The sequence below is a fragment of the Numida meleagris genome, chromosome 4, assembly GCF_002078875.1.
Source record: "Numida meleagris isolate 19003 breed g44 Domestic line chromosome 4, NumMel1.0, whole genome shotgun sequence".
In the NCBI taxonomy this organism is placed as follows: Eukaryota; Metazoa; Chordata; class Aves; order Galliformes; family Numididae; genus Numida; species Numida meleagris.
In genome coordinates, this window is record NC_034412.1 from 67080509 (window position 1) to 67104379 (window position 23871).

At 40.8% G+C, this 23871-nt stretch overlaps 1 protein-coding gene across 2 annotated transcripts in view; it reads left to right on the forward strand.

The window, feature by feature from the left end:
* FAM149A (family with sequence similarity 149 member A) overlaps positions 938–23871 on the forward strand; it is a 27050-nt gene continuing 4116 nt past the window's right edge. The window contains exons 1-8 of one of the 2 annotated variants that reach the window (XM_021393396.1): positions 938–1286; positions 14768–14878; positions 15788–15920; positions 17296–17438; positions 18961–19086; positions 19221–19397; positions 21020–21210; positions 22508–22662. In XM_021393396.1, coding sequence (XP_021249071.1) covers positions 1006–1286; positions 14768–14878; positions 15788–15920; positions 17296–17438; positions 18961–19086; positions 19221–19397; positions 21020–21210; positions 22508–22662 — 1317 coding nt within the window. In that variant the 5' untranslated portion in view covers positions 938–1005. Of the gene's footprint in view, positions 1287–12574; positions 12688–14767; positions 14879–15787; positions 15921–17295; positions 17439–18960; positions 19087–19220; positions 19398–21019; positions 21211–22507; positions 22663–23871 lie in introns of those variants that run through there. The other variant, XM_021393397.1, reaches the window with a different exon arrangement.

Consider the following 23871-nt stretch of genomic DNA (forward strand, 5'->3'; position numbering starts at 1 on the left):
CAGGGAAACCTACAGCTAGATCAGGTTGCTCAGAGCCCCATCCAACCTGGCCTTGAATGTCTCCAGGGGTGGGGCATCCACCAGTTCTCTGGGCAACATGTTCCAGTGCATCACTACGCTTACTATAAAAAATGCCTTCCCTATGTCCAATCTAAATCTCCCTTCTTTTAGTATGAAACCATTTGCCTTTGTGCTATCACAAGAGACCCTGCTAAAGAATCTCTTCCCTTCTTTCGTATAGGCCCCTTTTAGATAGTGAAAGTTTTTTGGTGTGTGGTCCTGGGCTCATACATGTATGGGGAAGTGTGGTACCCTTTAGCCTGTGCTGCTCTTCTGGGTGCTGCCAGGGACCGTGTTAGCTGCTATAGTCTAAGCCGGCACGCTGTTTGCCTCTACCATAATACTGGCCATCAGTGTGCCCAGGTTGCTGCTGATACAACCAAACCTCTGCATCCCGACGGACAGCTCTACAGTGCTAGCTCACTGTTTGCCCCAGCCCACACAGGCTACTGGTGCCTGTAGCGGGAGGAGGAAGGCTGTTGTTTCTGACCCTGCCGCTCTCCCAGTCACAGCGGCTGGGCTGGCTGGTGCCACCTTTGCACATGGCTGCTTCCTGCTGCAGCCTGGCACGCTGTAAAAGGCTGCTGGGTGGAGTCACTCGCCCTACGTGCCTGTTAAAGTCTTTCCTTGTGCAGATAGGAGTGCACTGGATAAAGAAAGGGCTTGAAGTGGGCCCCTGCCACGGTGCCAGCTGGTTTCTACCCTTCAGTGTGAAGTGGGCTTTTAATTAAAGGGAAAATGTCGTGTTTTATTTCCCTTGCTCAGAGGCAGTATTTCACACCCGACACAACCACAAGGCGTACGCTGATGGCTCTGCCTGGGCGGTGCATACCCGCTGGGTTTGTTTAGCCTAGCAACGCCCGAGGGGAGGGGAGGAGAGGACAGGGCCGGGCCGGGCCGGGCCGGGCTCGCGGGCTGGGGTGTAGGGGCTCCAGCCCCGCTGCCATGAAGGTGGCGGCGCTGGAGCTGGGTGCCTTCCTGGTCAGGCTGCGCCGCTCCGCCGCGGGGCCCGGCCCGGCCGCCCCCAGCCCCCGCCCAACCTCTGGAGGCGGCTGCACCCCGGTTGCCGGCGGGCATCCCCCGCGCCCGCTGTCCGCCGCCACGGAGAAGGAGGCCGGGAGTCGGGCGGGCGGCAAGACGCTGCTCATCACCCTGCCCGACATCGGCGAGGAGGTGGTGGCAGAGAGCGATGCCGAGGAGGCAACGCGCAGCCCGCGGAGCACTAGGTGAGAGCACCAGGTGGGGTCGGGGAGGGGCGGTGGGGGATCCGAGGGCCCCCGTTCTCCTCCGCAGGTGCCCCCTCTGGCGAGTCCTGGGCTGCACCGAGCAGCCCTGTCCAGGAGGGAGCAGAGAGGGGAGCAAGGAGGGTGCCGAACTCGGGCGGGCGCTGCCGGAGTCACTGGGAGAAGCCCAACAAGGTGTGGAAAACCATGCTGGAGTGTTTGTGTATTGAATCTTCAAGCTCAGTGTTAAAAACGTTCGAGTTTTGCAGAAGGCAAACTAGCCGTGTATGCAGGCGGTAGGACGCAGTTGTGAAGTAGAAAGAGGTTTCTCAGCAAACTTGTTTCACTGTTGGAGGTATATAGCAACGATGTCTTGAAGGTTACTGTGGGCTCTGCTTTGAGGGGCGGAGAAGAGGTTGGTTTGTTTTTCTTCACGACTTTTTGATCTGATCTGCTCATTTCAAGGAGTGACTTTAGTGCTTGTGTCGCAAGGTATAGTTAATGAGGTAATGATCTTCCAAATTTCTGCCTTCTCTGTGGTTTGTAAACTGGGAGCATGCCACTTCTTAGCCTTCTTCCCCGGACCGAGTAGCCCCAGCCTGTCTGGCCCACCTTCTGTGAGCACCTCTCTGTACCCTTGTCCTGTTTGCAGCCTTTTCCCGATTCCAGCGTGTCCTCGAGATGCAGGACCCGAACTACGCATAATGTTCTCTGTGCAGGTGCAGTGAGGTTTTGCATAGCAACAAAGTGGTGCCTTTGAGTTCTGTTTCGGTATCTGTCCCAGTGTGGGCGGGCGTTTTGTTGGTGGCTTTGGTTGCTACTGTGTACTGAGTCCACGATGAGGCCGGGACTTCTTTCTGAACTGCAGCTGGAGTCCCAGTGGCAGTGTCATATGAAGGTGCTTTACGTTGTCAGTTGTTATCCAGGGTTTAAAAAAAAAAAAAAAAAAGGTATTTATAAATACTTTTGTCTTGACATTAATTAGACATTAATAAGCTTGTTTTGCCAAACCACAAAATAATTAAAATACTTAAAAAAAACAAAACACAAATGAATAGAAATATAGTAGACTGATAGGTAAGCTATGTAACACTGAGAGAGTAATACAAGTAGAAAGAGAAAATCTCCCTACTGTTTCCTCTGCTCCCATCTAATGTAGTTGGTTTAGTTTCAGAATCAGAATGAGATGTAAGCTCTTTTAGGCTTTTTTTTCCCCCATTTGTGTGGCATGGTAGCCTTTCTAGAATAGTGAGATTAATCTGGTTTGAGGATCTGGTTTCAGCAGAGTTCTGTGTGTAACCTATCTGATGTTTTGTATAAACAATATCAGAACCAAGCCAGTGTTGTTTGTAATTTCCCACAAATTATTTCTTCTTCTTCTTCTTCTTTTTTTTTTTTTTTTTTTACTACCAAAAATAAAACAGAGTGTAATGCTATCTGAGATGCTATTCCTTTTAAAGGGCTGACAATTTTTTTTTTTAATTACTAAAAAAGTTAAAGGATAACATTAACTCTTCAACAAATTGCTTGTATTGGGATGAAGAGTAAACCTTATTACTTTAAACTTGTTGTGTGCAGCAAAATGCTTATTTCAGGTTGCTGCTGAAATGCTTCTAACTGATATCCACTCATTATTCCCTGTTACACTTCTGTATGCATGGTGGCATTTCAAATATTTTATTCATAGCAGTCAAGCTTATTCTAATAAGGTATTGTTTGTCTTCAAAAAGAAAAAAACTAGACCAGAAAGATGTGAAAGAAGGAATAAGATACATCACTTTGACAAGGAAAGCCTACACCTCCACATTAGCATTTTTTAATTAGGTGGCTTCACTTAAGCTTTTAGAAGCAGCATCTTAATTAAATATTGAAAACTTCAGAACTCCTTGCCTACAGTTCAGATTTGAATTTGTGAGCTACAGAATATGATATTATGTTCTCAAAAGCTAGGCTTAGGGAGTTTTTGATTATCCAAATGAAATTCCTCTGTGACAAGTTTTAATGCTATTTAAAACATTCTAGAAGACATAGAAAGCACGGTGGACATCTACATTGATAACAATTTAGGTAGGAGTAACTGGTTAATAAATGAAAGCTTCAATATTACATTTTACCATTTTTTCCCTTAGATGCTGGCTGATTAAAAGCAATCAAAATACACTGGGAAGGCAAAATAGTGAAAATTTGGCACAGGTTTCTTCCTCTCTTTCCCAAGCACTCTGAATACTTTGTGAGATCTATGATGACTCACAATTAATCCTAGTTGGTGTAGGGCTAAACTATAGTGATTTCATACTCTTCTAATTCCATTGAAGGAGCAGCAATTTAAAAATATTTATTTATTTATTTTTAAGGAAAACTGTCTGCATGTTTGAAAATGCTGTTTGGAAAAAAAAGCTGTATAAGGTCTCAAAACTGTTTTGGAAAATCACAAGATGCCTCATGCTACACTTACCATGATATAGGGGTGACACCAAGATACACAGATTTCTTTCTAAAGAAACATTATTGGTAACCTAGAGGTAAACTGGACAAGGGTTAAGTTGTGTTGTTTAGGAACAGGTAATATTTTGTTGGAATTGGTTGTACTGCTCCCCATGTTTTAGGACAGTTCTGACACATGGGAAGCCTGTTTGTGAACCTGGTAGATCAAGGGCAGCTTAACCTGCAGTGTAAAAGCATTGCCATCTATTGCCACCTTTCTAGTTTCTCAGTTGCTCAAAACTTGGCCTTCAAACTGATGCTCTGTGAAGATGCGGGTAGAAGCAACTTGATGCACAACTAAAGAGGATGGAAGCTTGGATTCCCCGTCTCCCATTATAAACACTAAAAGGAATAGAACCCTTTCTTGCTGTAATGCATACTAACACACAGGGCACCACAGCATTACTTAGCTTCCCATTTCAACTGTACCACTCTAAATGAGCAAATGTAATGATGTAGTGTCTTTCTCAGGTCAATTTTTTTTTCATTGCAAACAAATGTAGAACAGCATATAGGTAAATTTTAAATTTAATTTTATATAGTATTACTGAAGTCAGTATTTCAGTATTCTTCCAGATGGATGGTTCTAGAAATAATTCCTAAAATTTTCTAATATTATATCTACAATAGGTTTTTAGTAAGAACCCATGCAGTTTCTGGCAAGTAGCTAGTCAGAGAATAAAAGTCAGAAATGCTAAAACCAAATAATACCAGTTATCCTCAAAGTGGTTTCATGCTTTTGAGTCCAAGAACTGATCTATTGCCTTTGATAATGTACTTTGTTGTTTATAGGAAACTGTGTAATAGGAAGAGTGTTATGTTTACAGACAGGCATCTAGTTTCTCAGTCTCTGAGTGGGATCAGGGGTGTTGGTGATGAGAAGCAAAAGAGGTAGAGCCCATGGCTTGTCCCACCACCCCTAAATGTGGGAGGCAGGTGGTGTCAGCTGCAAGCCCCAGCTGCCAGGTAGGGTCATGGTAGGTGATGAGGCAGCTTTGAGGCCATCAGCATCTGAGGCTTATTGGTGTGCTCAGGGCCCTGTTGCTTTCACGATGACATTCTCAGTGTGTCTGGACCATCTGCTTCCATCACCTCTGTTGCTGGCCATAAGATACATTTTAGACAGGTAAAAATTTCCTCTTTTTAAGAAAATACATCTCTCCTGCACTCGTGTAAAGACCAGATCACTCCTTGAAAGAGAATAAAAGGAACGTAAAAGAGAATAAAAACAAAGTACCTGAACAGGCAAGTGTGGGATTGGTCAGCAAATATCTGCAGTGGGATGGGGGAGAGAATCGGAAAAAAATCCCAACAAAACAGAATTTGAAGGCTTAGATAAAAATGACTTACTAAGACAGAAAAGGAGAATAATAATAGTAATGATAATAACATAAAATACAGTTACGAAACAAGTGATGCACAATGCAAATTCTCACTGCCCACCAACCGATGCCTAGCCAGTTTTCAACCAACGGATGCCCCCTGGCCAACTTCCCTATTTTTAAAGATTTTTCACATGATGATATATAGTATGGAATAACCCTTTGGCCAGCTTAAGCCAGCTGTCCTGTTTCTGTCTCCTCCTAGCTCCTTGTGCTCCCTTAGTCCCCCTTGATAGTAGGACTGCACAAGTTGAAAAATCCTTGGCTCTGTGAAGCGCTGCTCAACAACAACTAAAACACCTCTGTGTAATCAACATTGGTTTTCTCCCGAAGCCACAACACGGCATCATACCAGACATTATGAAGGGGAAAAACCCAACTCTATCCCAGCTGAAACCAGGACACCCTCGCTGCTGCCATCTCACTCACTCTTCTGGTGTGAGTGATCAGTGCTGCGAAACTGCCAGCTTCATTCTTGGTGCACTGGGTCACGAACATTTAGATACTATGCAGTAAATAACGGACAGGACTTCCTGATAAAGATTTATTTATTTATTTATTATTTTTAGAATGTTTAAATCATTCCGTCTTTAAGGAGACCCAGCTGTCTTTGTCCACTGAATAAAGCAGAGGAGCAGTAGAGGAAAAAAAAATGTTATGTGTTCATATTCAACACTCATGTTCTCAACATTCCTGCATGGGACTTCATGTGGCAGCTGACTTGGCAGAATCAGAGCTCATCTAATGTTATGTTGTGTTGCTGATATTGAGTCTGTGACCTAGCAGCACAGCCTATCCATAACTAATGTATTTGTTGATAGCTGAAAATAATCTGAAAGTAATTATTTTGTTTCACATTAGAGTTATTACTTTTAAAGTTGGCAAGAAATGCACATTTAGATATAGAACATACATGCTGTAGTTTACCACATTTCATGTATTTATGACTTCGTTCTTCCATGGAGATCTATCAGAAAAATCTGATATAATGAGATTTTCTGAGTTTTTAGGAAAGAAGATGATAACAGATTTTCTTGTTCTGCAATGAACCTATTTCTTTAATACTATTGACAAAGAAGCAGCCTCTGGGCTGCAGAATGACTTATTTCTGCAGTTTGCCCCAACCGATAGACTTTGTTCTTCAGAGTATTTGGCCAGCACAGGTTTGGCAATTTACTTTGCTTGGTGTTTATAGTTCACTTGTGCTCAAAGTGCTCACAGAAAGTGGCTGTGTGAAGGATTTCTCATGGCAGGAGATGATCCTTCATCTGTATGTAATCCCTCTCCTCTGGCTGATGGACCTATATTCCAGCTTATTGACAGACTGAGCACCTGTGTTTCAAAACATATGCAATCTACTTTTTAATGCTTCCTGCTATGGAAATAGTACGTTCTGGAGTATGGATGTGCTGCTCTGGGAATTTGCTGCGAGATTGATTAGTGCCTGAGATAAGAACTGGAGGAGAGGGCTATGTAGTGCTTGCTGCATTTCAATACATCTTCATTTTTGTTGCCAATGGCTGCAGTATTGCAGCACTTGTTGACGTTTGATACTGAAGGCTATTTGGTAACCTAGCAGATGAAACAGTGTTTTGAAAATTCACTGTTATTCTAGGTGAGTAAATGTGAAAGTACATTTTCATTGTGTGAAGAGCAGACTGGACACAAGCTGGAAGCAGTGGTCATTGAATTTGTCTGTCTTTTGGCAACATGACCTGAGCCTGCCTTGGCTGCTGTCTGTCCAGTGTTTTGTTCTCTCAACCAAAAGATGTGATTTCCCCACTATATTTAGCTTGGTGCAACCTCACCTTGACTACTGTGTGCAGCTGTGAGCTCCACAGTATTAGAAGGATGTTAAGGTAATCAGAAGTGACCTAAAGAGGGCATGGAGGGCCTGTCCTGGGAGGAGGGGCTGAGGGCCCCTGGGTTTTCCAGCCTGGAGAAGAGGAGGCTGAGACGCGACCTCAGTGCTCTCTGCAGTTCCCGGAGAGGGTCAGCAGAGGGAGGTGCTGGGCTCTGCTCCTGGGAATCGATTTCGGGGTGGGAACAAAGCAAAAATAACACTAATAGGGGTTCAGATTGAAGGTAAGGAAATATTTATTTACCACGAAGATGATCAAACACTGGAACAGGCTTCCTACAGAGGTGGCTGATGGCCCCGTATCTGTCAGTGTTCAAGAGACATTTGGACAGTGGCCCTAATAATGCGCTCTAACTTCTGGTTAGCCCTGAAGTGGTCAGGCTGTGTTAGTCTCGATTGCTTGTATGTTTCCTTCCATTGCATTGCGTTCTGTTCCATTCCTTTCCTTAGCATTTGCAGGCTAAGATCTTCCCACACTTCTGTCACTTGTGTACTGCTGCATACTGCAGAACTGCTTCCACACAAGATTTTTGGAGACTTTCTTTGGAAAACTCAGTGCTTGGAGTAAGAGAACTGCTTGTTATGACTGATTTATTGTATGCCTGATTTTCTTCAAAGATTAATGAACAGAAATGAAAAAAAAAATCTGATATTCTGATGAAATAAATCTGTTATAAAAAGAAGATATTGATGGAATTTTCAAATGTACAACAGTAACAAAAAGTTACAGGAAAAGTCTTGTGGACCACTTCCAGATGCTCTCTCCCTGTCTCTGTTGGCAGACACTTGATACTCCAGCAATAAATGCCACCTATCAGGTCTAAAGAAATAAAACACTTTCTCTTAGACAGTAATTAGCATTCTTTACAATTGCAGTTAATTAAGATGATAGGTATTTTTTAAAATGCTAATTCATTATTTATATTAAAAAGCCAGATTTATTTCCATAAATAGGAAAAGTACTTAATATGCAGATTTTGCTCTCAGAAATTGTTTATTTTCTAGAACAAAGCATTATACTTCTATACTTCATTTTTATAGTGAATCAGTATTAGAAATATATATATGTAAATATGAAATATTCCCCAAAATCATGCCATGTTAAAGGGTTTATAATTTTGAAATCACAGTCTTTTTTCTACATAAAGAGAACAACAGCCCTGTGAGAATGATAACATGGTTGTACTTTTGGCCTTCATTTTCAAAGCTAGCCTTTTCACTGCTAGATAGAATTTAAGTTTACTGGGTTGATTGTAAAATATTTTTCTTTATAACGTGATAACTTTTAGAGAGTACCTTCTTGCAGTAATACACATAAAGCAAATGAGACCTTGTATTTTCTAATGAGACTTTAAGTTAAGGAATTATTTAACACTGTTGTGTACTCAGTAATGTGATCTTTGCAGGTATACAATGTTTGCATGGTTTTCTCTGGACATACAGTATGTAGCTGAAAACTAGAGAGCTGCCTTGTGTTTTTTAAAGTCATATCCTTAAGCTGAGGAATTTCAAGATAATGAAAACAGTTCATTTTCTTTTATGAGATCTCTTTTTATTTTTAAACAGTTTCTAAACAGGTTGTTACTAGACTGTAACAATTGTTTCAATAAAGAAATAGTTATTATGACATCTGACTGCACAAACACTATTTTTTGTGCTTTATTTTTGTTTCATACTTTTCTGCTGCCAGGGTAGGTGTTAAATCCTGTGTGTTGTGCGCAGTGTGTGCTCTTATTAATCTGAGTCATGTGGTGTGTTGTTGCTGGTTATGGATAGTCTTTAAGAAACAAAGCCAACAAAAAGAAATGTAAGACTTGGGAAATCAGTGCAGCAGTGCCAGGTTTTCCAATGAAGTAAAGGAACAACGAAAGATTATGTGTTAAAAACTACAAGTACAGAGCTGTTTGTGATTTGGTTCTGATGGCTGGGTGTGTCCTGATGCTTGGATCTGAAGGCAGTGGCTGAATTCTAAAACCCCTGTATTACTCCTGAGCAATGGCTCATAAAAATTAACTTCAGTGATGCTTATAATGGGTGGTGTGGCTGTTTCTGCAACATAACTGTCTTCTGTAAGGAGGTGATAGTCCCGACTCATACAAAGTATAAGCACTCCCCAAACAGTCTGATTATCAAGGCATCAGTAATCTGCACATAGGTTCAAAGGTAGTATGTGCTATTTCTGCAACATTGGGTAGTATGTTAAAAAGCTAACAGTAGGAAAAACTGATCAGAATCCTTAATTTCTAGCTTTAGATAAAGACAGTACTTCCTTAAACAATGAGCAAGATGTCTGAAACCACTGAAATGCTCATTAATACTTCAGAGCAAAAAGAAAATCGTCTCTGGGTCTGGAGTGACACTCAACAACCAAGACTTGCTGTCATTCTGTGCTGCATCTTGTTAGCTGTCAAGTCTGCTCCACAGTCTACAGGGTTTTCAGTAATGATAAAGACACCGTGTTGCTGGAAGCTGAGAAGGTAAAAATTTGCTACACCTCCTTCTAAGGCAGATTTTTTTCTCCATAATTAAGCCATGTCACTTCAAAGCAAACAGACTGGACAGATACTATAGCTGTCTTAAAATAATTTTCTGTGAATGGCTACATGAAAGATCTATTACATTTCTCATGATTCTGCTTTCTCTGTGTATCAGCTGGGGCAACCTCAGCTAACATATTCTGGGGATAGCTTCTTGAGACTTGCTGTGATTTTGTTAGCTTTGAGAAAGCTGAATAATAGGGAGCATGAGCGGGAACAGACATTGTCATCGAGCTTTGTTTCCTTTAGTAAGTAACAAAAGCTGAGCCAAATAGACTGCTTTCAGTAATTCCCATGGTCACTGGGTCTGTCTCATAAGAAGTCCAGACTGCTGAAGGAAGGACTGGGTGCTGTTGTGTTGACCACGTGTAAAAGTCCTCAGCTCTGCATGCTGCTGCTACAGCAATCTTCTGATACAGCTTCTCTAGGATTCACTAAGGGCATTCCATATTGTCTGTTATGTGTGGCACTTTATGGTCATTGAATTTGTTAAGAGGGTAAAAATGCTCTTCTCTTCTTAAAAGTCCTCTAAGTCTATTTGAAAACAAAGAAACACACAAAACCCCACCAGTTAAATCTGTCTCATCAAGTAGTACAGGGAGAGTGTGTCACAGCCAAGTGCAACCTTATTAGGTGCATGACTGCCTCACTTTGAGGGAAAAGGGGATGTGCATTTCCAATGAGCTTTGCACTGCATGTGGTATAAATGTTCAGGTAAGCTGCTGCGCTTCATGACCGGAATACTGTTCATCATTCAGAAAGAAGCCATGTCCAGTTTGTTCCTTCCTTTCACCAATCACAGAGCAGAGTTAGCTGGGCGATGTGCAGGAGGGCCCATTCGTGTAATGATGGTAAAACAGTGTGCCATTTGTAATGGATTTTCTATGGTCTTTGAACAAGACTGTGACCATGTGTTGTCTATTAACTGCCAGGAAACTGCTTCTTGGAGTGGCTCTGTGTCGGCAGTGACCTTCATAGAGGAGTATTTAAGCATGCTGGGCTTGTGAAGTAACAAACACAACTTTTGTGTATCATTTCAGTACAAAGAAGAATGAGAAATAGGCTCCAGTAGTAACTGACCCAAACTGGTGTGAGAAAGGATGTTGCGATTCCAAGATCAGTTACTTCCAGTAGCTATATATAATTTGTTAGAGAGTTATATTTTGATTTTTATAGTCTCGTATAAAAGTTTTTCATAAGTCTGTCATGCAAGTAATAGTTATTCTCTTAGCTATACAAACTACGTGTGGGATGGAACAGCCAGCAAAAAGTGAAAATATGAAGGAAATGATTCATGTCGGGTAATAGGAAGCATGTCATGTTATGGGCGTATGGTGGATTTACTATACTTACGTTAGTTACAAATCACAATTCCAAAATAGATAAGAACATGCAGAGAAGATGGGAGATCTGAGAAGATGAATTTAAGACACCAAGGCAGCACCTTTTATAAGAGATATTGTACATTGTCCACAAAATGCTTATATATAATAAATTCTTTTGTCAGAGGCTGTGACTACAAAGTTGACTTTTACCCGTATATTAGAGAGGTGACATGAGCATGCATGACAGTAAAGTTAGTATTTTTCCCTTCCCATTGACATCTTTAAGCTCCAGCTGAATGCCTTTTGGCATCTTATATAACACTGCTTCCAAATAGGGTAATAATAATATTACACTCCTTCTCAATTAGTTATCCGTATGTTTATCATTGTCTTCGTGAGGAAGCAAGAAGATAGGGAAATGCAATTGGTACCATGTTTTTTTCCTAATAACTTTTTGATATAAATTGGTTGTAGGTTGTGGAGAGGTGACCAGTGGCTCTTCTTGCCATTACAGTGACAAACAAGCCTTCCCAGGAGCAGAAAGATCATGCAAAATCTAACTCTTAATCTCAGTCTTTACACTGAGTGAATATAGGAAAAGGGGGGAGAAGAGCTTAAGAGTGGATAAACAAAAATAATGTATTTAGGGGAAAAATAAACTTACCTTAGGTAGTGCTGGCCGTGAAACTGGCAATTAAGAATCAGAAAAGGAATCATGGCAGCACTTTTGGCAGTTCTGTGAATGTTTCAGTGTGCAGTAGTATTGGAAAAAGCAACACAATCTCATTCCTTGTCAAGAACAGATTGGAGAGGATCCTCTCACTGCAGTGTACTACATCTTGAATGCTGCATGCAGTTCTGCAATCGCATCTGAAGAAAGGCAGCTGGGGTGCGTCAGGGGAAAAACAACCTGCCCTCAGGGCTGAGAGTGACTTGAACTCACCAGCAGTGAGAGGAGATGGCTCTGGATGGTGCCGTGTTCTGGGTAAGCAAGGCAAGAGCCAGCTCCTTGTCAGAACTGCAATAGGAGAACTGGAGAGCACACATGGCCATCTAGGGGATTAGTTCAGACAGGGCGGGGAAAAAGTTTATTTTTACAGAGTAACTTCTAGAGCCTGTTGCAATAAGAGATTGTAGAGGCAATTAGTATCAGCAGGTTCAGGAAGGTTTCCAAGAAAGTGGTGGACAGGAACTCCTAAAAAGGACATGGAAGAACTGGACAGGGACACCTAACATCTCCTAACTGAGATTGTGGGTACTGCTGGGGAAGGAGGAAATGTACTGCAGGTGATGACCAGATTTTCCCCTACACAGCATGTCTGGTTGCCACCATCACATGACGCACCGGAATAGCTGTGCTGTCTCTTGGATCCCATAGGACATTCTCAGGTTCTGGTCAGCCGAAGCAGCAGTCAGTGCCACCTGCAAGGTTTTGTGCTGCTGGAGGTGATGTAAAACTGGAGTTTTGCCACCGTGGAAATGCCTTTTGTACGTTTTGAAGAGTGACTTGCAAGACGCATTGAAGGAGGAGGAAGCGGAGAGGACCACATCTATCAGCCGAGGCACAGAGAACTGCCGCGAGTTTCGTTTCCTCGTGGCAGTGATTCCGCTGTGTGACAGCCTGCACTGTTACCCGCTTAGGACACGGCTCGCCGGGCGGGGAGAGGTGAAGCACAGCGGGGCGGGCCCGGAGGCGGTGCGAGGGGCCGCCGGAGGCTCGCTCCGAGCCGGGCCGCCTCGCGCTGCCATGCGCAGGGCGAGGGGTCCGGGTCCGCCAGGCAACTCCTGGGGCAGCCGGGGGCTCCTAGTGGTAGGGTGAGTGCGGAGCCACTCGGGGCTGGATGCGGGGGGAGCTGTCTGGGGCCGGGTGGGTTGCGGGCAGCGCTGGAGGCTTGCCGATCGGCGCCTGCCATTGCAGGCTTCAGCGAGGGCTTGCGAGCAGGCTGCTGCGGTTCCCAGAACTGGGGGACTGTGCTGTGGATGTACTGGGAGGGATTTTTTTTCTTTCTGCGGCCGTTTCCTGGCTTGTCTTCCAACGTCATGTGGTCCAGGCAGTCAGGAGGCACAGTACCCGTGCATGCAGTGAAATGATGCAGCAGAAACACCTCTCTGCTGCATCCTGGGCCATGCGCTGTGCCATCTGTGTGCTTTGTTTTGCAGAGAAAGTCAGGGACGTTTTATTGTTGCTATTTATTTACATGTGTGTAGGTCTAGGTTGCTTTTGAAGCCACTGAAAAAGTACTTGGGATTTCGTTGAGGAATCATAAAGACTTATAGGGCCAGGAGATCTGATCAGTGTGGTCAGTGCAGGTTACTAAAAGTCTTTCAAGGGAATGAAGGCACCAGGATGCAGGGGGAAAGGTTCCTTGCTCAGAGAAATGGCTGCAGGGGAAGCAGGGGAGGAGCACGAGGCTTCCTCCTCTGATGGATTTTCACAGGATCATTGTGGGGCCAGAGACAGCTCACGTTTGTTGTTGGTTGGGTAAAGGGATTAGTAGTATCATGGAAGGCTGCTGGTGGTACTGAGCTGTGGAAAGCAAAGGTCACCTATGAAAAAATTGAGAAAGAACTTAGGTAATGACCTGGACAAAAATAGGAGAAATGAAATGGTGGAGATGTGGAAAGATGGGCTGTGAGCCCACCTCTATTCCTTGGGTGATGGGTCCTGGTGTCAGGAACAAGGGATAGGGCGGGAAGATCAGAGCAAGCATGTAGAGATGCTTCCTGTTGCTGCTGTCCCAGCCTTCAAGAATCCGCAAGTTTGAATGTGCGGCAGCTTTTCAGTGGTTATTAGCTAGAGCTTAGGAGTGAGATTGTCTGTTTGAGCAGACAGTTAGGTTTTGATGTTCGTATCTTTTTAATCTGTTCAGAGCCCAGAGAAATACAGGAAAGGATAGGAATATGGCTGAGGAATCCTAATAGTTGTATGACCTATATGCAGTTTCTGGCTGAAGAAATTAAGCAAGCTCCTAAACTGAGAGCTGTTACCTTGCAGTTACTCATTCACAAATGTACTTTGATGTAATCATGCTGCTATTCGGAGTTATGACCTGAGGGTTTTATGGGGTGAAAATAAGAGCTTCAGCAGGTTAAGTGATCTGTTACTTTAAAAATGTTTCTGAGGAGCATTTTGACCCATCCATATGTGTTCTGAAGAGAGGCATATTAATGGCAGAACTTAGTGGAATTACCAAAATGTATGATTGTAAGCAATTTCAATTAGAAATATTTTCTTCTATTACAGAGTATTCTGTTAAGACCAGAAATAATACTGGAGGCACTCCTATGCCTTACTGCATTTTATTATTCATCTGTGTGGTTTGAAAGGGGTGGTTTCAAAATCTGAGCATGCATTCAGGTATTTGGAGAATAAAAAAGACATTTTCTAGAAATTATTATTCTGGAAAAGTGTAGTAACAGAAAGCTTGTAGCTTGGTTTTCAGTATAGTGTTAGGGAGTCTTCTACTAATAGCTCAGTTCACTTACACAGAACAGCCAGGTGCAGTGTTCATAGTCTCATTAGTAAGGGGCATTGTTTAGTTGACACCATAGCTGTAACTTCTTATGCAGAGATACATTTGAGAAAACTGGCTTTGAGTTAATGATCAAATAGAAATGCCTAGTTAACTAATTACTGCATGAGTAGCTGCTGTTTTGTGACTTTCCCCTGTTTCAGGTGTAGCGAGGTGCTGATACAGTTGTTTGTTCTTCATTTCAAATTTTAAAGTCCAAAATTGAAGTAGAATGTTTGTGGAGTTAACATGTCCTTGCCAATCTCAACCATTCAGTGACAGAGAAATTCAACAGAGTTGCTGTCATCTTTCCACAGTGGAGGTGTAAGTGTACTTTATTTAATCTTATGAAATTATGTCTTTTTTTTTTTTTTTGTCTTCAGGAAGGGACTATCCAGAGGTTCTACAAATCGGTGTAATTCAGGAAAAAGTGGAGAATCTCTTCCAACAGTTTTTGAGAGAAATGTGCAAGAAGCCATCAATAACTACAGTTGGTATGCTTTAACTTCTGAATCAGTGCTTCATTAATGGACTCTTGTCTTGAGGGTTCCTTCAAGAGTGGTATTAATTTTCAGCAGATGAACTTTATTCCTGGTTTGTGCTACAGGCTTGCATGCTGTTAGTGTGGAGTGAAAGGTACAAATTAAACTTGGAAGGGAAATCAGTCTTGGCAGTTAAATGCATATGACACTAACCAGCTTTTCGGGTCAGTTAACTGTCAGAGAATTTCATTCCAGTTGGCATTGGTTAGGATTTGCTAGGCCTGCATGTCTGATTGCATCCCAGAGGTGGTGGTGGCTGATAGGGACCTGCTTGAGCTTTCTGAGAAGCTGCAGTCCTGGTTCTCACGTTTTAAAGTGTACCAGGTCTAACGGAAGAAAAGCCACTGGGTACAGATACGTAACCTGATGGTAATTGAAATGTTTTCAGAGGCTTTATGTTCAGTTGTACAGAACCTCCTTGTGATAGCTTCTAATAGAGCTAAGGAAGATTTATGTCATCTTTGTGCAGTTTTTTGTGTGTCCATTAATTGAACTGGAGCACAGACAAAATAATTGTTAGAGGTGGAAAAGTAGGTATGTGTGTGTGTATATGTGTTGGAATATCTATGCTTGTCTAGAGTGCCATTACTGTTACAATGGTGTACATAAAACAAATAAATACAGTGGAAGGAACTGCCTTTGAGGCAGTAAATGGTACCAATAGGAGCATGTGCCCATTGCACTCTACTTAAAAAATGTGCACTTAAAACTCTTCACAGTGTCTCTAAGTGCATGTCCTGAAAATCATGAATCCAGCAGGCAAACATATTGCTGTCCATTTAAGTGATTAGTTGAATTATTTCTAAAATGTTTTTATAGAAAACCATTGAAACCTTCATTTTAATTGTCTTCTTTTCACAGTGAAATGCTTTCATCAATTTCATCTAGTGGACATGCAACACCCACAGACCTAAATAATTCTTGGTCTGGAATAAAAAGCTGTACTACTGGTTTGTCTACTGAAAGAAGTTCCGTTTACTCCTGGAGGGATGATGTATGTCACAAAAGCTTTTACCGTACACTTTATCCAAGTATTCTGAAAAAGATTAATTTTTACAGAAAATGGACATATCTTGTAGGAGAAGAGTTAATTGCTTTCATCAGTAATAGCCTAGCGATTAAGGACATTAATTGATTATTAAAAAATAGTTTTGTTTGCAAGTTGATAATCAGCTGATTTTTTTTTTTTTAAAAAAAAGAATAAATAATGGAATTGAGATGTAGGTAGGCACTAGTTTTTGAGTCCAAGAGAGTGATGTTGTTTTCAAGCACAGGATAATGTAGGTGATGTCTAAATTTGATTTTTTTTTTTTCAGTTTTTTGAGTCACTAAGTACATTCATGAGCCTGCATGCAGATGTCCCAATCTAAATAAATATTTAGCTCTTGCCTAAGCTCCATGGGGTTGTAGGTGATGCAGGGATAAGTAAAGCCCATTAGTGAGCGTGACCTTGGGGGCAGCCATGGTGCAGGCTAGCAGCATTTTTAATAAACCTGAAAACACAGCAGTTACCACCACTTTCATTTTAAAAATCCATTCATTTATAGTGGTGGTGGTTCTTACCTTCTGCATCACCTCCTTGCCTTTAGGGTACTGACCCCATCTGCCACTTCCAGCCCTACTGGAGGAAGCTTGACATGACATTACCTGACCAAGAGTTATTTTCCTATCTCCTTTCAGTGTGATCCCTGAAGTGGTTGAGGCACTCAGCTGGAAGTGAACAGATATGCTTTGGACTCTGATTATTTCCATTTCCATTTCAGTATATTAAAGTATACAATGAACGTAGTACATACCGGTGTCAATAGGGTGCCAGGATCCCTCAGCAAAGTGCTTGTGCCCACCTCACTGGCCAGAGTCAGGCCCTTTTCTGCTTTCGCATGCTTCTGAACTCACCCAATTCTAGTTGTGCAGAGTTCGGTGACGAGGTATGTTTCTCATACTCGGAGCTGTTTCCAAACCACAGGTTATGTCCCCTCTTTGCTGTTTTACCCAGAAGGGAAAAGCTTTGCTCAAGGAAGCAGACACTTTGGTGCCTTGTGTCCCAGAGGTGCATGCTGTAGTAAAAAGGGAGTCAGGAGTTGTGACATCTTGTAGCTGATGTTTTTTGTTGGCTGATCGTAGGCAGCTCTGTTACCCATTGACTTTATAGGAAATGTTGGTTTCTAGCTTGCTGCTGCAGTACCTTGATCAAGCCAGCTGCTTCTCTTCTTGAACTGCAGGATATGAATTTTGTCCAAAGTATGTAGTCTGAAGATCATTCTGAGATGCTCAGCAAAGTATCAGTTGTCCCACTCTTAAAAATGTAGTTTTAAATATAAATGTATATAGAAATTTTTGCCAACAACTATTAATTTTATGATATATAGGAATTTGATAAAGCCAACACACAGAGAGTGCATCAGCTATTCTGGGATATTGATGAAATGCTGTTTGAAGGAAAAATGACCTCCCAAACTCAGAGCCTGCAGGCAGAATGCGCAGACTGGGTTGAGCGATCTCTTCATCTAAGGTAAGGAAATTTCTTTCTGGTACTTGTTTTAACCAGTTATCACTCTGTTTTAGGGCTGTCCTGAAATGAACTGTTCCTGATGTATTGTATCAGCAACACTTCTGCAGTCCAGTGTGGACTTGAGCTGTGCCATGTTGCATGATAAGTCTGGGTGGTAGCGCACTAAGCAGCTAATGCTCGTTATTCTGATTAATACGGTGATGGCAAGCAAAGATATTTTAGCAGGTTGTAATGAGAAAATAATAATCCACCATATTCATAATGTATTTTTCTAATTAAAGAATACATCTTGTAAATAAATGTTTGTTTTTACTGCAGGTGAAGGCATGCTGTCAAATCCCAAGAAATTTAGTGTTAATTCTTTTAGTTATTTATTTTTAGAAAAATAAAAAATGAATGCTTCAGTTACACTGCACAGCCACCTCCCTAGGCCATGTAAATCAGTGTAAGCAATGTGTGCAATTAGCCCAGCAACAGCTGGTTGAACAGATATGAGAGTGTATATGTGATTGTTGAGAGTTGTATTGCAAAAATCTACATGGCATAATGACTGCTTCCTATAGCACAGAGAGCTAGTGTTGTACTGCTTTGGACAGTTCCTGCCTTCATAAATGATGGCAATTAATTCTTTGTGAGATTCAGTGTCTCTTGGCTGTTCTAGACATCGACCTACATGTGCCTGTATTCTAGTCAGTAATTTGTTAACACCATTAAAAAGAACATTGTTGATAATGATGGTATGTTTTTAATGCTTTTACGTGTGTTTACTAATCACATGCCTCTGCAAATTAAACTAAAATTACTTCATGAAGTTTGTCACGTTTTCTCAGGATCAAGAGAGACTTATTAAGTAAATCTGTGGCAGTTTTCACAAGCATTAAGCCATGTTTTACCTCTTATAAAGGCTGTAAAAATTGATAGAACATTTATAAAATTGAGACAGTCTTTGTACTGTGTAATTCATGCAAAACATTAAGTCATTTCACAATTTTTAGAGTGTTTTAACAAGATGAACTGTTTTTTAATTAGGTGACTTCCTGTAGGTATGATTTTATGATTCTTGGTACCACCAGATCTGATGCTGGTGGTACCAAGTTCAAGAGTTTGAAAGTAAACTGAGGAAATCTGGGAGCTCTGTGTCATTTTGTCTGTAGGGATGTAGTATATCCTGTGTTATTAATAGATGTTATTTGTCCTCTGCATTCATTTTAAAACATTTCTGATGTATTTTGCTTAATATTAATGCATTTATGGTGATCTAAAAAATTTGACTTAATTTGATCTTAAAAATTGTATGCTAGAAACTCCTCTTGCATAAGTTGGCTTAACTTTAATGACTTAAATACTAGACAGTACTAACGTATTACACAAGACTCTGTTCTTCCTGAAGTGTTCAAAGCAATTCTAACTAAGGTTTGCTGTTGCTTTGCCTACTGTTTGCAGTACTTGCATTTTTGATATTTTCACCTCAAATGGTTTTCCACCTAAGGTCTCTCTCCCTCTCACTTTGTTTTTTCTTCAGAGTTCTAGGAAAGCAGCTCCTGTCATCAAAGGATGAAGGCTTTCAGCACTTTGAATGCAGAAGTGATAGCTCTGTGGATACTAAGTGTTTACCTGATCTTCATGAATGTACTCATAACATAAAAGAGTATGTTTTTGGTTTCTTTTTTATCTTTTCAGAAATTTGTGAAAATATTACTTTTACTGAAAAAATTTTGGTGTAATTAAATATATGCTTCTTTCTTTGAGTATTTAATTCTCGTTTTATTGGCAATTTTTCAGACTCTGCATTTCCGGTTCTAAGCTGATTCCTAAAGCATCTCCAGTACAGAAATCACCAAATTCAGGTTCCGCTATGACTCATGGCTCTGAGTCATGTGCATATTCATTCCTGGAAGAAGAAATCTATGATGCAGATGGAAGAATGGAAGAATATCTTGCCTTTGACATCAAGGAGCTGTAAATAACAGATATATGTATTTTTGAAGAATATCATGAAAAATTCTCATTGATCCCAGTCAGGTTTCATAAACTGGGTTTCTCTTCTTAAAGTACAGTTCCTTCTGTCACTGTATTCAGTAGCACAGTGGTCAGAGCACTCATTGGCATGTGGAGGACTAGGTATGTTGTCATTCTAGTGGTTCCAAACTCACATATCCCATGTCAGAGAAATGTCTCATAACCACTAGTTGCTTTGAGACATATTTTGCATGGAGATCCAATAAAATGTCTTTAATTTTGAGACAGGCTGTAGAATGAAGGAATCTTCTTTCTTCATGTGAGTGCCTTGACCACCAAGTCGCTTAGGGACATTGCATTGGATGTGCTCTCAGTGTCTGCCCTAATAAATCTTAAATCCTTCTTGTGCAGCATAGAGCAGCTTTGCAAGAGGTATGGAATACAGCCTGCATTTAGAACATTCTCTTGAGTAATGAGTAATAAAAGCGTCTTCTTGAAAATGCAACCCAGTTTTCCTGTGGACTGGTTGAATGTTCCAGCAGCTAGGCTGCTGGGTAGAAGAAAGACCATAACATGCTATTTTCTAAAAGACCTCTGTGAAGGGCAGACTTTAGTAGGACCAGTAGGGTACAAAGCTTATCTTTTGTGTTCAAGCTTGATGCACTCGCAGAAAAAGACATGCCTCTGAAAAGCAGAGGAACCAGTTAGATCCAGGCAGACCATTTAGTCAAGTTTTTGAAAAAGATGTGGGCACCTGCTTTTTCTTTTTTTTTTTTTTTTGAAAGATTTGAGGATTAAATGTCCTCCTAGAAGTTAAGAATCACTTTGTTTTACTGTGTAAGCAAAGTGATTTAAAGAGGGATTTAACTGAAGCTGTGTTTCCCTTCTTTGTGACTTCTGTTATTTTGTTTCTTGTCTCTCTCTCGTGATTCATTTCTGAAATACAAGGGCTGCTTAGAAAGTAATGCCTCCCATATCATTATGCTGGCCCACAATCTCAGAGGTGAATGTTGGTGGTATGGCAGTAGAGGCTGAACCTTCCCACCAATATTCCATTACATTTTGTTGCCGTGTGGTGAATGGCAGCAGAGGGGCAGTCTGACAGAGTGATGCCTGACATGGAAGTGCGTATGAAGCGAAGACGTGTCACTGAATTCCTCTGTGTGGGGAAAAAAAAAATTGCACCCATTTACATTTATCAACATTGCTGAATGTTGATGGAGACCAAAGAGTGGATGTGAGCACAGTGAGGCTATGAGTGGTGCATTGCAGCAGTGACAACAATGGTTCACCTCCACTGGTGCAGATTTTTATGAGCATGGCATACAGGATCTTGTTCATCACTGGTGAAAATGCATAGTTAATGGTGGTGACTATGTTGAAAAATATAATTTTGTAGCTGTGAATTTGCTCTATCAAATAATATAATTGAGCTTTTTGTATCTGCTGTAGATTTCATGGAAATAAATAGGAGGCATTACTTTCAGAGCAACCTATGTATCTTTATGCTTTTCAACTTAAACATTGGACATAAAGTTGTTCCTTTGATCACTACTGGATTGTTGCAGATGTATACAGGTACACAGGAATTGATGAAAAAGACATGTATTATGTTTTATTAGTGATGACGAGTGTTTGGAGCAAAAGAAAATACATCTTGCTGAGAAGAGGAGTAAGCATGGCATTCCTCCTGTTTCTCCCACTGCTTGTATCAAAGATGCTGTGGCTTCTGAAATATTTGATCATATATGGAGTAATGTAGTTGGAATATTGGAGGAACTGATTAAAAAACATTTGGAGATGAATGTTACAGGTATTTGATATTTTTTAGATTTGAAGTTCATAACACCTAACTTGGATAATTATCTTTTCCCTATAAGTAAAGCTTGGGAGATATGTGTATTTATAGTACAGCATTGTAACATATATAATGCCTTATCAGAAACCACCCTACAAATGCACATAAATTAATTTCCTACTAATTTGTAGCAAGTTTTGCTTTAAAGTGTAAAAAAAGTCAGAATATTGACCAAAAGAAATCTGTTGCTGGAGACCATGTGTTTTTGTTTTTAAATCACTGCCACAAACTGGTGCTGTTAGCAGGGGATCGCTGACAACATCGTGTGAATCTGGGACCTAGGAATCAAAGTCTTGTAATCCTCAGTGTCTGAGTTGTGTTAATAAAAATAAATCTTAGATAATGAGATTGTTACAGAGGGAGCCAGCCTTGCTGACTCTGAAGGAGTTCAAGAGTTCAGTGTAGGATGTAGAAACTATATATATGTGGAGTAGGGATTCTTTGGTGTTCTAGCAGGCAGCAGCCAAGAAGAACAAAAGCTTGGAAAATTAAGTAGAAGTGAAATTCTCTTCTTTGCTGTACACGTGCTCTCTTTGGACCATGGGAAAATTCATTTCTTCTTTCAATATATTTTAAGAGGACAGTAGCAGTAGCTTACGTTGGGGGTAGGCACTGAAAGTTATCAGAATACTCAACTTCAAATATAAGTCTAAACAAAAGTAAAAAATGGCAGAATTTCTCAGAGTACTTGCAACATCAGAGTGTAACGTTTCAGGTGTTACTGAAGTACAAGAGAGCTTATCATACCACAAGCGCATTGCTTAGGTTAATATTGTAGTTTTTGAAGACAGTTCAACACTGTACTTTATGAAGTGCTTTAACTTATGAAAGTGCGTAGCTTACCAAAGTGTTTGAAGTGGGAATGTAAAAGAATTTGAGTTTCTAATAGAAATAAGATGGTGATTTATACTCAAAACAAAATGAAGTAGGTAGCTTCTGTCAGAAAAGGGCAGGTGCAAGACTTTTATAGTATATTTTTTTCTCCTTAAAAAAAATCTTCAGGAATTTTAAAATAATATTCCAATAATCTTTAGCAGTATTTTCTAGAACAAGCAAACAAACAAACAAAAAAGAAAGTATAAACAAATAGGAAATGCTTTCAGAAAAACATTTAATCATTTACAGTAGATTTTTAAATATCGTGGAATCTTAAAACTGAAGTTCATTATTGCTAGAATCTCAGCAAATGCTGTCTGTTAAAATACAAAATGCATTTTATTCCCTCTGGTTTTATTTTTTTTCTGTTGTGCAGAGAGTGCCAAGCAGGCAGAGAAGCTGAAAGCTGTTACAGGTAAACTGCCACACTTGCCAGCCGTTCGTGTTGCCGCAGATGTCGGGAGTGTCCTCCTTTCCAGAGGCTCTGAAGCACGAAGTGTGTCTTTTGGATCTCATTTAGCTTCATCACAGGTAAAGATAACCTCAAGCAACCTTTGTTTAAAAAACAAAAACAAAAACAAAAACAAAACCAAAAAACCAGTCCAACCTAATTTGATAAAATAAGTAATGTCATTTAAAATGGTGGTTCGTTATATGTCCCTGCTCCCCATCACTTTTTCTTATTTGGTGGTTCCTAAGGGCAGCATTATCACTGAAGTATTGCTGAAGCTGATTTAAAAATAAAAAATAAAAAAATAATAAACTCAACAGAACACAATTTTTTTTGAAATTGAATTTTATGAAGGTCTGTATTCAGCCCCTAGAAAATAATTCTGCTTTTATCGCAGCCCGGACTTTTCCTCTTGTTAAAATTTAGCTAATCAGATCAGCCTCTTCCTTGGACTGCAGGGATGTGAAGCTGCAGCTCACTGCGAGTGCTTTACTCAAAATCCTGTGATTTTCAGACTCGCTCCTTTTCACTTCCATTGTCTCTTCCACATGGAGGCTTTGCAGTACACTGCAGTGATGGTAGTAGGCTTTACCTCCCTTTGTGGAAGCTGGTGTTTGTATTGATAAAATGCCTTTTTCTTTTTTTTTTTGGTGCTGATTAGTGCCTTTTCCCTCTGTCCCTTCTGTTCCTGTTTTGCACATTCTTGCTTTTTTTCTTTCTAGCCTCTGTTTCTTTTTTCTTTTCTTCCAGGTATTCAGTGCAAGTGACACTGTTCTATCCCATCTGATCTTTTTCCAGCATTGGTTAGGTAGCAAGATTTGAAACACGGAAGAGATAGCACAGCATTCTTGATTCTCCCCATTGGCATCGTTGGCTCTGTAGTGGTCCCAGCAGTGAAAAGAAGTGAAGTGCTCAGATAAGTGATGTTCAGGCTCTGTGCTCCCGGGTTGGACAGTGCTGAGGGAAAGTTAGAGAATTTAATTCCTGTTAAATCTGAATCTTATGTTGCAAATAAAAATACAGCTCAGTAACACTCCAATTTTCTAATATTTTTCTGAAATAAGGAAAGTAATGTATTTGCTCCACTTCTGTTGAACTGTCTAAACAGAAGCCTCTCTAAGCAAACAAGTAGAATATCTTTTAACTATGTGCTTCTGGAGGTCTTCTCTCTCTCTCTCTCTCTCTCTCTCTCTCTATGTATACATATATAAAAATAGCAAGAAAGGTTAATGTGTAGTTGTTGCTTTCGCTAGGCTCACCATTTCTCCAGCAGCTTCTGTAGTGACTTG